At 45.6% G+C, this 14053-nt stretch overlaps 1 protein-coding gene across 1 annotated transcript in view; it reads right to left on the bottom strand.

Annotated features, from left to right (window-relative positions):
• Window positions 1–13722, bottom strand: part of CHSY1 (chondroitin sulfate synthase 1) — a 65032-nt gene extending 51310 nt beyond the window's left edge. Inside the window, exon 1 of the mRNA XM_017736521.1 lies at window positions 13219–13722. Coding sequence (XP_017592010.1) covers window positions 13219–13584 — 366 coding nt within the window. The 5' untranslated portion in view covers window positions 13585–13722. The remainder of the gene's footprint in view (window positions 1–13218) is intronic.
• Window positions 13723–14053: the final 331 nt, after the last annotated feature.

Raw genomic sequence — 14053 nt, 5'->3', positions numbered from 1 at the left:
CCCCCCCCCCCCCCCCCCGGGTTTCACTCTGGCTCTTTTTCTTTCACTACCTTTCACCTCCAAGAGGTTTTTTCCCATTGCTCCACTTTGCTCCCTGGTGCCAGTGAAGAGTCTCATCTGCACCCCTGCAAGCTGGGCTCCCTCAAGTTTTATTAGGAAATCAGCTCCAGTGACTGCCCTGGGCCACGGTTCGAAAAGGCTGATGAAGAACTGCAGGTTCGCCTGCAGGGCTCCTCACTCCCAGCTCAATTCATTCCCTCTTTGATGCCTTCTGGGAACTGGAGCACACCATGCTGATTATTTTTGCAATTTCTGCCTGTGACTTTTCTGCCTCTAAACAAGTGGGGAGGTGACATTTCCTGAGCCCACTTCAGGAAAAGGCCCATTCCAGCAGAAAATTCGGTTCTCCCTCTCCCTCCTGAAAACAAGTCTGCTCCTGCCTCACCTCACTTCAGCCCTGACGGTGGAATTTTAATTGCAGTGACTGGTGAAAGAGGGGAGGGAAGGTGTGGTTTGGCTGCAGGACACAGAGTCAGGACCTCTTACACTCTACACCTTGCCCTGACAGTACCTCCTCCTGTGCCCTGGGGATAACCCTGTGCCATGTGGGGAGAGTTGTTGTTCCACAGGGTGGAAGGAGCATGGGAAAGGTTTTGCAAAGCCCTTTGATGGTAAAGCACAAAATTCTAGACCCGGGGTAACAGTTCCCTCACTGTACTGGGAAATCAGGTTCCTCCAAGTTTCCCTGCAAGCAAGGTCAAAACCACACTTGAAGTTTGCTCAAGAATGACAGCCAGTCTAAAATTAAGCTGAAAAGTAACTTCTCACCCTCTTGTGAAAGAGGCCACAAAAAGCCTGAATGCATCTTCAAAGCCAAAACAGATCTTCAACAAGAAATACTCCCCAGAGAGGGGAACAAGCACAGGCACATGTTCCAAGGCAGAGCTGGGTGTCAACATCAAGGCCTGGGCAGGGCAGAGCTGCTGTCTCAAGGGACAGGGACTCGGTGGTGGAATATGCCATGGACCTGCCCTGAGTCACCTTTTGCCACACTCAGCTACCAGGCCTCGCTATTTATCCATGCTAATGGAGCAGAAGGGAAGAGCAATGTCAAAGCAAAAGAGCTTAACATGAAACAGCACATCCCTCTTGTGCTCTTCCTCTATCCCACGAGACCTATCTCATGGTAATTTGATGAAAAGTTGTTTTTCCACCCAAGCTCTACTTTGAGTCAAGAAGCCAGCAGTGACAGCATCAGAAAGCTATTTGGGAATGGAACTGAAGAGCTGTCAGATAGCTTTGTGGGGTTAAAAAAACCAACTTAGAAAACCAAACACAGGAGACAGGAGATGGCAAACCTCAAGATGTCTGAAGACCACAGGAGACGAACTAGAGACTCCCAAATCACCAGGACCTTGCCAGTTTACAGAGCCTCCTCTCACTCCCTCCCCTACATTTCAGAAGATGAGTGTGCATTTCTGGGCAAGACTGGTTTCAGGAAAGCGTCTGTGGAACAAGCATGAGGACACGTGCAGGAGAAAAAAAAATAACAGTGGAGGCGGGGAAAAGATGGGGAAATTAATCCAAAGGCTGCAATAAAGCTCAAAAATTTTAAGAAGTCAGGGGTTTCTTCCATATAAGTGCCTGGTGAAGAACTGGGGTGCCTCTGTTATGGTGCACACAATGTCTTTCAAGCCAGGTCTCTCTCGGGAGCAGAAATTCAACACACTTTTTCTCAGAGAAAGTTCTATTGTCCTGCAGTCACTGCCAAATTCAGATGTTTAATTTGAAGTGTGAAACAGAAGGATTCCAGTCTGCTTTTAAAAAGAAAATCTCCAGGCTACCGCTCCATCCCATAACTAACACCAGCTTTGTTCAGGGCAGGACACAGCACAGCTCCCTATCCTCAAAAGGAAAGGGAGGCAACATATAAACAACATATCACTGTACATCACAGCCTGGGAGCTGCATACCTCAAACAGTAACCAGTGCTAACAGTCTGAGGCACCTCAACAGATGTATGGCCAAGCTGCTATAAAAGAGCCTTTGTGCTGGCTGAACAGAAACAAGGCATTTTCTGTACAGGAGACGGCCTGACCACCTCGCAGGATAAACGGGGTTACACATTTCACACCTCCCCTGCACCAGGGACTCCAGGGCAGATGACACAAGGCAGACACCACGGGATGGAGGAATGACCCATGTCAGGGATCTGCAGGAGCCACTCTGCAGCCACAAGGAAGATGACTTTGCCCTCACCTTCCATCCTCCCTGCTCGCAGCTCCCATGCCAGGACTGCACGGCCTGGTTTAAAGTAGAGCCAACCTGCCATTCAGTGGAGGTTTGTACCTGTGGAATAGTCCATGCAAAAGATCATCACAAATACTTGTGATCCACCATCCAGAGCCCCAGACAAAGGCTTTTCATCCTCAGGCTTAAGCACCCAGCTGCTATTTTATATATTTTGAAACACACTTTTCATCTTCACCTTAGTTTCCAGTTCTGAAATTAGGCTAATTCTTCAAGGCTGCAGGAGCTGCAGTGTTATTTTTGGCCTAGGAAAGATAAGAAATCATGTGAATGGTTTTTCCTCAGTACAAGCACACACAGCAGCAGCAAACTTCAGGATTCAGCCAAACATGTTATTCCACAGGATCAGAAGCGGCTTCCAGTTGGGCCCAGTAAAACACAGCAAGAAAAAGTGCAACTGCAAAAGGCTCTCACAGTGACAGCAGTGCATGGTTCAACTCGATGGAAGCAGAAAGAGAGGGAAAAAAAGAAAATTTGAAAAAGTCAAAGAAAACTTGCTCTGTCCAAAACCTGGAAAAACCACAGTTAGCAAACATTCCCAGGGAAGCAAAAGCCCTGCTGCTTTATGAAGATTAAATCTGCTATTGTCTTACAGTCGTTGGCTGTTTGCTTTTTTTTTAACGTTCCCCTTGGCCAAAGATGTTAGGAAGTATCTTCAATAAGAAAAGGATATAAAAACAAGTATACCAGTTAATAAATCTGTGATAAGGTTAGACAAACAAGGTACGGTAAGGTGAGGGTAAGGTTTCTTGACAAATCATCTGTGATAAGGTTAAGCAAATTTCTCTTTTGTCAGGACAGGAAAGATACACATGCAAGGGCACAATATTTTCACTGATCTGGACAATGAATGTGAGAGATGTATGTTCTGAGTCACTCACGTTGGGCAAGACTTTTTTTCAAGCATATGGTCCGAAGACTGTAGGAAACCATTAAAAAAAAAGGGTCAGGCATTTAACCCACTCTGCCCCCTTACATTGAGGGAGACTGTAGGAAAAAACCTTTATAAAAAATTCAGACCTTAGATAAAGACAGTTCCCTATTGAATATCTATGCAGAATTACACAATGTTAATTCTCAACAACCCATCTACTAAGAACTTTGTCCTTTTGAGGACAAAGAACATTGCCCTTATGCAGAGATGCTGAGGAGTGAACTCTGCTGTCCCTTGGGCAAGTGTTTTCCCTCTCTGTAAGACAGTAACACACAATAAAAAGTATGGTTACAAAGGATTAAGGCAGCACAGTTAATGCAAACTAGCACTCTCTCCTGCATTCCTCACTAATACAGTGGTGACATAACCAGCCAAAACATGCAGCTTTGATTCAAATAAGGTTTCAAGAAGTTACTGCCAGGTAATTACACCCATTGAAGGCCCATGAGCAGAGGAACCTTCATTAATACCCTGCTGCTGTTCTCGAAGCGCTTTTCGAACCAGCTGCACCAATCTGAAGTGGCAACCATGAACAAGAGCAGGCAACAAGTGCTCATGAGCAGACTTGTGCCTGCCTTTCAGAAGACACTCTGACATATGGCTGAGCACAGCCACGAGGACAGCAGGCAAGGACACAGCATCCAAGTGCTGGCTGCCTCCTCTGCAGGGCTGGGGCAGCCCTGAGGTAGAGGAGCTTTCTGGTAATGTCCTCCTTATTTTTCTGATAACACGCTTTTCTTTGCAGCTGAAAGAAGGTGACAGTGGCACTTCAGGAACTGCAGGCAGCTTTCTGCTTTCTAATGAACTGCTGGCTGAGTACAAACTATGGGTTCCTATTTATTTCATTGCTAATCCTAGCCTCTGTGTAAGAACCTGTGCTTAATCCACAAAGAGTACCGGATGCTTCTGAAGACTGCTTCCAAGAACAAAAATATAGCACTCAGCTGGAGCTCCCTAAAGCCATTCAGTAGGAAGGATTAAACCCAGAGACTTGGATAGAACTTAGATCCAGTGGGCATGACCCTACCTGTGCTCTCTTCATTACACAGGAGCATGTAGCGCCTTTGCCTTTTCCTAAACCTCTTTCTAACCTAATGACTCCAAAGCACTGGCTCCAGGAGCCTCATCTCACAGCTCTGCACAAACATTCAGGGCTCCCATCCATGTGCTCTCAGTATAAACCAGCACAGACTCAAATGAAGCTGTCTGTAGCAATGCTCCCAGGACATCAGATCACCAAGCACAGGAGCTGACCACTGAAGCTTTGCCTGCACAGCAGCCCTGGGAGCAAGTCCCTGCTAGCAGCTCAGGTAAAAATGGCATCACACAGGCTGCAAAGCTCTCTGTGGAAAGGAAAAACTGCTTCCATGCTCACCTGGAAAGGGGAGCTCGCTGTAGTGGCTCTCCTCTTACCACCAATACTTCACATCAGGGCACAACACTGAAGCATGGACAAGAGATAAATGGATAAACAGACATTTCCTGTTCAAAGAGCCTTTAAAAAAATGGTCCCTAATAGCTTCAGTCCCTAGTAGCAATATAAATTATATGCGGGCATTGATTCTTCTCCTGAAGTCACCATTACCACACAAGCTGCAAGTAAGTGGCATGAAGTTCAATAGGTTCTCAAGAATCCCCCCATAAAAATCTGTCACAATTTTTACTTCTGTTTCATTATTGTAGCAGCACTTTTAACTTGCTCAAGACACAATTGAAAAAAACACTAACTTGCTCTCACTGAGGGTACCAGCAGAAATTTACTTTGATGTAAAAAAACTAACCAGAAACAACCAGAACCCAACTTTCAGTTTTGCAAGGACTCCCAAATACACTTTCAGCTGAAACTAAAATTTAAGAAAACAAAACCAGTTAGATCCCCAAACTTTTCCAATTAAGTTCCCAACTTCTTTGTGACACATAGAGGTCATTTCGGTCTAGGCATGCAGGAAGATAATCCCCACCCTTCAGGCAATCGAGATTTCTGGCAGGATTTTAAGAGGTCTCCAGCTGATAACTATGAAAAGTTCACACCACCAGGAGTCCAGATAAGCTTTTAACACAGGAAATTAGTGAGAAAATGTTTTAAGCATTTTAAAGATCAATTAAGATGGTGTAACAATCCAGCAAAGTAGAATCGAGTTCCCTGCTTCAAATCAGATGGGTTTAGAATACAAAACAGCAGCTCTGGAACTCGGAGGTGTCTGCAGGAAATGAGGTTAGACCAATGCAGGGCAATTAATCTTCTGTGCAGTCAGATTACAGACTCCCCCCATCCCCAGGGCCACGAGACACAGCCAGAGCAGGGCTAAACTGCTGAAAGTTGTCATCTTGCCTCTTCGTTGCCCATCCATGGGCCAGTGGTTCTCCCCCACAGCCTAAAAAGCCAATCTCTTTCCTGACATGTGAGGTACACTCAGGGACAGCACACAGGGAGACTCAAGATATGCAGTTCTCATTTGTAACTGCAGATGTAAACTATGGAAAAAGCAGCACCAAATGCCATTTTCTGCCTTGTCAGCACTGGCAGACCGTGAAGTTCATGAAGAACACTGAATTTCAGAGAAGCAAAAGGTGAACTGGGAGTTCCCGGCTAGGGTGAGTCAGCTGGTGTTAAGAGCTCTTTTCAGGATCTTTCCCAGCACAGGCAGCAGACCAGTGACTGCAAACAGGGTCAACTGGGGAAAATGCGGCTGTAGAGATCACAAATGCATCCTCAGACACTGCCCTGGTACACTGTCAGTCCAGGGAGCAAGGGAAGTGTCTCACCACATAGCCTGCTAGGAAATAACTCTCTCCCAAAGCATTAAGAAAACCCTTCATAGCAGGTTAGTGCTACACACCACTGCGGCTACAACCACTGTCTAGAACAACTCTGAATAATTATCTGTGTTCATTCATTGAAAGTTTCAAAAGAAAACCATCTTTTACACTAGATTTGACTGTTGTTGGGGTTTTTTTTAAGTAACAAATAGGTATTACACCAAGACCCATCATACCTATCCATTTACAAAATCCGAGTTTTGTTTCTTCTCTGTAATAATTCAATTGTTTTTATTCTAAAAAATCAAGTATTTCTCAAAACACTATATTCCAAGTATGACAACACTGAAAGCATTTGAGCTGTGGGCTCCTACCCTCCTGTTGGTGACCTCAGCCAAGTTTATATTAAGCCCCTTCCCCACATCAGCACTTCACTTCTATTTCCCACCACCAAGGAAGACTAGCTTTTCTCTTCCATGCTTACAGGCTCTGACACCTCCATGCTGCTAGTGCTTTAAGCGGCTCACAGAACTTGGCTTTAATAGACTGAGGGGAGAAATGCAAATATTCTCTCCAAATTAACACAATTAACCCTCCCTCCCCCAAGCATCCAGGTCACAATTACCCTCTACATAGAGATCAGCTAAAAACTTCCATACTGAGAGCCCCAGCTGGCAATATTTTATGTCCCCTTCAGTCAAGAAAGACAAATATTTAATCTAATTTTATCAGTGTCTAGTCACATAGGACACTTACAGAGATCCTGGTCTTATACAGAGGTATCCATGAAATGGTTTATTCCCTCACCTTCATCTTTTATACACAGAAATAAGCACTAAAGAAAATGGAAAAGGAAACTTGCCAGCTCAAAGTTTGGACAGATATCATTGACCCACAGGAGATAACTGACTACAAAGGTATTACTGGGTTTGACATTGATTAGATTTGGAATTTAAAAGTGTCCTTCCAAGATCTCCAGTCAGGTGGGACTCCCCTACAACAGGCAGTGCAGCTCTGATCACAGCACAAGTACCAGAGCCTCATAGCTCCAGCAAGCTGTAAAGATCTTACCCTGCAAAAGTAGGATGACTTTCCCATCAGTTCAAAAGAAAAATATACAATAGTAAGCTTCTAGTCTCAGACTCACCTCCCTCTGCCTATCCCCACTGCTGTTCACAGAATAAACTCAAATCCTCATCTTCTGATTTCCTTAACTAAGAAACTGGAATGATGAGCTATTTTATTAGAGTCCTTTGTCCTGTCATGCTATGAAGGATTAGCCTTTCCTGACTTGTCCTCAAGATAACAACTAATCCCCATGTCTCCCTCAACTCAACAGGCTGCACAGATCCTAATAACAAAAGCACTGCACTTCAAGACAACAATAATGGGGGGAAAGCAATAACTTCTGTTTGCTGGATTCATAGCCGAAGCTTCCTAAGAGTCTGCACAACACCATCAAAGTTCTCATTTCAGCAACCCTCAGCTTAGGCATTAGGTCAAGTCATCCAGCTAACTAAGGACAGATTAACCATGTGCTCACAAAATCTAGGTCAGTCCCAAACAGGCTCTACAGCCTGGAAAGGCCTCATTGTGTCAGCACAAATCCCCCAGCCCTCCTCTCTGAAAATGTTCTGCAGAAAGTGAGTGGGATTCAGACTCAAGTTTTGTTACAACACTTGTTCTTCATTCCTAAAACACAGAATAAACCTTGACCAAACTGCATTCAGAAGTCAGTAAGAAATCACTCAGTAATGTCAAGTTCTCCCTCTTTAGAACATCTGGTTCTAAAACACTCAGTTATTTTCTGAAGTGAAAGAGCCAGGTCAGGACCTGGCTGCAGACCTGAGATGTGTCTCCCATTCCAAACCCTCCTAACCCCTAACCCTTGGTTTCACAAACCCGGTCTTCAGCCTTTACTCTCTCCTTTGACCTCTCTGCCCTCCTCCTCAGCAAACACTAAAATTAGACCACAGTGGTTGTATCACGCTGCCTCCCCACTGTAGTCATGGACTCCCTGTCACATCAGTCATGTATTTCAGTCTCACCCTGAGCCCCATGCATCACCTCCCCTGCCCAGATAATGCTCTTCTCTAGTCTTACCTGTCTGTCCTTTGACAAAATGCCATTTCTCATTACCTTCAGGGAGCTCAATCTCCGTCCATCCCCCAAATGCATGGCCACCCACTTACATCTTAATCTGAAGCCAAAAAGACATCTCTGAGGTGTTCCAAAGATAAAATTTTGTGCTGGAGGAAAGATGGTTTATAAACATCCACCCTAAAACTCTGGGTATGCTTGTATCCTCCCTCTCTCTCAGACAATTCACATCAAAGGTTCTTGAAATTAGGTGATGCAGTGGGCTGCACACATGGCGAGATAAGGTGTCCGTGCTGTCAGGGTTTGCCAAGTTCCCTTGCTTTGACTTCAGAAAATGCCCAAGCTTTGAAGCCAGGACAATACACACATATAATAATGTCTGATTTCAAAAGTGCTGCTGGATGCTCCCAGCACAAAGACAAGTCAAATCTTTCATTTGCTGGCTGGGAGTCCCAGGAGAGGTTCATGGAGCAAGAACAACCTACTGCCCCCAGGGTCTGCAGAGAACAGAGGTGCTCCAGAACACCCTGCCCCAGGACCTCCTCACAGACCCCATCCTGCCCTGCTCTGAGAACATGCTGTGTGCTGGGTGTCACTCATCACCCAGCCACAACAGGATCAATCTCCTTTTTGTTAATGAGAGGTTTTCACAGAGGATAAAGCAAAGGAACTGGAGGTTAGCCATTAACAGCAGCACCTCTTTCCAGTCTTTCAGATCTGATCAATCACTGCAGGACTATAATTTTTTTTTTTTTTTTTTACTTCTGGCTGTCTTACAGAAAACCATAAACTTCAGTTTTGCCCATGGGAACATCCATCCCAGAAACGGTACATTCTGGCACTGCCAGTGTACTTGGCAGATATAATGTGCACTTTAAGGGCTTTCTTAACTTCAGTGAATTTCAGAGTAGCAATTATCTTCAATTACTCCAGATGAAAGACCACACAAAATGTTAATTCAAACCCCCCTTCTCCCAGAAGCCCCCTGCTATCCCTAGTCACCACTGCCCTACTTCTTCCCCTCACCAACACCCGAAAGGTTGGACTTGCTCTTCCTTGCTGCTCACATTTCCTGATGTGATTGCTGCCTTTGTCATACCTTCCTTTCCATGTATATTGTAAAAAATCCTGTCTCCTTTCAGGACATTTTAGAGTACTTGCTGCAGTTTGGAGGAAAGCACTGCCTTCTCCACACAGAAACACTTGCTGCATCTCACCTAACTTCTCCCACAACCTCAATAAAACACACAAAACTGGTCATTTATACCAGTTAGAGCTGGGAAAGGCTGCTCCGTTGGATTCAGCTGCTTCTATTGCACTGTAGGACACAGAGGAAGTAAGTGGTATCACCTGAAAGCAGCGTGTCAGAAGGGTTTTATTACTGAAGAAATTAATGGGATATATCATACTGCCTTGACTTCTAGCAGCTACAAAGAGCCTGTATTAAAGTTGTGAAGTTATTAACCACAAATTAGAACAATACTCAGCAACAGCTGCAAAACAAGGCTGAAACCACCAAGCTACACAGCAGTGACTTTGTAATTCAGGTGCATTTAAAGGAAATGTCAGACATAAAACTGAGATCAACAATACTTTGGGATGGTTTAAATCACAAATGAAAAAGCCTGTCATCAAAACCAGACCATGTTCTCAGGCTGAAATCCAAGACCCTGCGTGGCACCACACGGCAGTGTAGGAGAAAACAGAACTTCCATGTCCCAGCAATCCAGGCAAGAACTACTGGTGGGAGGAAAGGGGAGAAGGAAGGAGACTTAAGTACGCAATCTTTTGCTGAGAAAAAAACCCAGCAATGTGCCAGAAGTCTAAAGTACCAATATTCACTAGAAATCCAGAACACTTCTGAGCAAGTTCACTTTGAGCCTTTAGTTCTCTTCAGGAAGAAGGACCACACTCCACATTTCTTCATAAATTCTCAAGCTCTCTTCAGAGATTCAGGCTTCAGAGATTTCACAGTTCCATTCTTTTCATGACTGTTTTCTTACCATTTGCTGCATAAACTCTCTGGCTTTGGGTGCTCCACCCTATAGAGTGCTGAGTTTTACAGTGATTTGTCAAACAGCAGCGACAGTCTGGGTTTTGTTTTTACAATGATGATAATCCTTGCCCTAAAGAACTTTACACATTTACTTTTACTACATTTAACAGCCATGTCTCATCTGTGACTCACTTGACCTCTGTCAAATAAGGGAACAGCTCTGAGCCTGGTCACAGGAGCTTAAAATCCATAGTGGGCTGCAAACTCCTCCCAAAGCAGCATCCTGGGTGGGTCAGACGAAGCTCCCCAGAGCCCAGAGAGCTGCAGTTGTCCTCAACCTTGTACATGCTGCTGCTGCTGCTTTTCTGGGATGAGATGACACAGGAAGTCCAAAGAATGGTGGTGTCAATTCCTCTACTGTGTCTGCTGAAAAGCTCCTGACGACAGGAAGAGTGTGAACAAATCCTTGCAAGTCTTGAAACGGGCAATAACCGGTGCCACTCCAATGAAGTGGTCTGAGAGGCACTGCGGAGAGCAGCGGAGTGACAGAAACACAGGAAGGGGGGAAAAAAGGGGTTTTGAGACAGACTGCTGCGAGCAGAAAAGCCACACAGAGCCGGGCCTGGCGATGCATTCGGGCACACCACCAGAGTCAGGGCCAGGGAAGATGAGCAGCACAGTAAAGACATTGTAGGATCCTAAAATCAGAGAAAGGGGGCAGTGACAGTCATGGAGATGAGTAAAACGATTCTGGGCAGGGAGCCCACCACAAGAACAGTGCAGGGAAAAAGCCACCCGCAGCGAGGACCAGCAGGGCACTCTACACCCGAGACGCTGAGAATGAAAACCAGCGAGCTGGGGAGTGACTGCAGAGACCTGAGCTCCTCATTTGTGCTGCCACTTGAGCCTCTTCAGAATAGGAAGTGCAGGCTGCAAAGGAGAAGTGTGAGGTTTGGGATTTCTAAGGCCAACACTGCTGTGTTTGCTGAGCATTGTGCTGTCACAGCTTTTCTTCCGACGGGAATTGTGAAGGATGCAGTGGCTGTGCCCCAGCAGAGCAGGCACAGATAAACTTTTTGCTCCATCAGAAGCTCCGTGAAACACAACACTTTGCAATTCACTTACAGTGGCCTGTTACTTGATGTTCACGAACGTACAAGACATGGAAAATGTCGCTTTTACACCAAGCCTTCCTAACACAGCTGTTGCAACAGCTGTGTTATTTCACACAGCTATTGCTTTATCTGAAATAAAATACCAGGCACATTTCATCTGGGCAATGAAAGGACCAGATCAAAAAAGATGACAGGTATTTAAACTGAAAAGCCACAATTAAATGAGAGTGGACTTACTTCTTGTAGAAGCTGTGTGCTTTCATCATTGAAACTCTTCCTACTCTCCCAAACAGCTGAGCCTTAACATCTCACACTCACGGGTTACTTCTGAACACCCTACAGTTTATACACTTCACACAAACCAATTTTAAGTAATTCATGGCCCTTAGGAGAATCCAGAATTAGGGACAATAAGAGAAGCTGATCAAACAAGACTGGTTTGAGAAAGCCCTATCAATTTCTGTCAGACAGCATTCCCAGTGCAGTTGTGTGCTATCATTGGCTATTTCAATCCAACATTAGGTTATATTGAATTTAGGAGCCCTTTGCCAGTTTCAATAGGACCAAAATGCTGACCTTCAGTAACTTACCAAATGCCAGATGGTACAGGCATTCACAGCAGAAGTTATTTCAACTCTGAATGTCTACAGTAAAAATTTTATGCTGCTAAAAACTGTGGAAAAAGTTACGGACTCTTTATGAATGGCTAAACCACAATGCCGACACGACATAAACCAGTTCCAGGTCTGAAAGCAGGGAACTGTGGAGAGGCACTGTTAGTCCGGAAAATCGCTAGGCACAAAAGATACTAATTAACAACTGCGGCTAGAAACCTTCTTCCCCTTCCTCAGAGGCTCTCCCATTGCTGAACTGTGAACTCAAACAAAGCAACAGCTCTTGGGGGCAGAAATTCAGTGTCAAAAGTTAAACACGAATCTTTGCCAGTGAAAGAGTGGCTCAGCAGCAGTATCTGTCACTGTCTGTGACCACAGCTCCTCTCACGCAGGCAGAAGAACCCTCCTTCACCATATCTCATAAAAGGACAAAGCCATAGTTGCGTCAGGTCGTAAATGTTTGTGTACAAACTGTTCAGCCTCTCTTCTGCTTTCAACTTCTCCCATATTTCTAAGGCAGACCCACCAGCATTTGCTGTGGTGAAACTACAGCTCAAGCCCAGCAGGTGTTTTTAACCAGGCAGTCTGTAAACACCCAGGACTCGCTTCAAGGATCCCAGCACACCCGGGGAGAAGCCCCTGTCACCCCTGGGGAGGAGCTGCCAGCTCCCAGCAAAAAGCATCAGGAAACTCTGCCACAAGCAGGCTCTAGGTTTTTTTTCCCCCAAAATGCCAAATTTGCAGGCACATCAGTGTGGGCAGACCACGAGTTTCGGTGTAAGAGTGGTGGCTTGTCTCTGCTGATGTCAAGGATCTGCTATGCAGGCACCTGCAGGATGGGGCTGCCAGCGAGTGCCCTGAGCAGCAAGGGATTTCGGCTGCCGGGAGGCAGCTCAGCATGCCAGGTGACAGTGCCAGCCACCATGAGACATCTCCAGTTTGGGGAAAAACTGTCACTGTCAGGGCAAACATCTGTCAGCCTCACACATTTCAGCTGCGGTAAGAAACACACAGTAATTGTATCATCCATTTTCCATGCTGACACCATTGACATACTCAGCTAAAGAAGATAAAAGAGGCTTGGACAGTCAGGACTGCAGGCACTCGAGGCCATTTTGATTTAAGCTTATTCCCTTTCTGTCTAAACAAACATATCTGTTATGAATGACGAATGCTCCTCCATTTCCCTCCTTACTGCTGCATTTCCAAATTTTTGTAGGTCTTTCCAAGGGTGACACTTGCAGGAAAGGAAAAGCATAGAAACTCTACAGCTGGATGGTCAAGCTGCAGAGGGAGGTGAGGGATGGGGGAACTGCTGTGTACAACAGGAACCCTCCCCTCTACCTCCCACAAAAGACACTTCCCCATTCCCCACGCCCTCGTCCTTACCTCATAGGACCAGACACACTGCACCCCTGCGAACCTCCGCACGCATCTCCCCACTTCCACGTCCTCGTGCGTGGTGTACATCTCCCGCAGGCACTCGCCAATGTGGGGCACCATCCTCCGCAGCACCTCCCGGCTCATGATCACTCCTGGCCCCCCCATGCAGAAGTTCTCGCCCGGTTCCAGTGCCAGCTTCCCCATCTCCTCCGTGGTGCCGAGGCCGGTCTGCCCCAGGAACAGGGGCTCGCTGCTGTTCAGGCTCCTGAGGAAGTTCTCCAGTTTGTCCCCTTTGATGTAAACGTCGTCATCAGCCCTCATAAACCATTCGTATTTGTCCAAGTAGTGGTCATGCATGTATTTGAGCATCATGAAGGATTTCTTCTGGGGTGGGTAGGAGTCATCTACACCTGGAAGCGGCACGATGGGGATGGGGATAGAGGTGTCTGAACCCTCACTGGAGAAGAATTCGACCTTGCCAGGAATGGTTTTGGACCACGTTCTAGATTGAAAAAGACAAGAAGGAATAATTAAACATAGAAACGAGGGCAGGCAGAGACTGCTACCACAGACTACAGCTCAACTGCTTTACAAATTTTCTTTTTTGAATGCCTTGAAAGGTTATTTTTTACCACACAAATGAGGACATTCACATGGCACACACAGTAATTGGTACAACACACACAAAATTCTGATATGACAAGCATCTGAGTATCATTTTTGCACCTCCATATGTTAGAAAAATAATTCAATAGTAGCACTAGTGGCAAGCAGGATTTCTTAAGCACACTCGGTTTTGGACTAACAGCTATTGGTCACAAAATACAGAGGTGAGCCAATA

Source organism: Corvus brachyrhynchos, unplaced genomic scaffold (assembly GCF_000691975.1).
Source record: "Corvus brachyrhynchos isolate BGI_N302 unplaced genomic scaffold, ASM69197v1 scaffold200, whole genome shotgun sequence".
NCBI lineage: Eukaryota > Metazoa > Chordata > Aves > Passeriformes > Corvidae > Corvus > Corvus brachyrhynchos.
The sequence above is the reverse complement of the archived record's forward strand: the minus strand, read 5'-3'. Positions and strand labels throughout refer to the sequence as shown.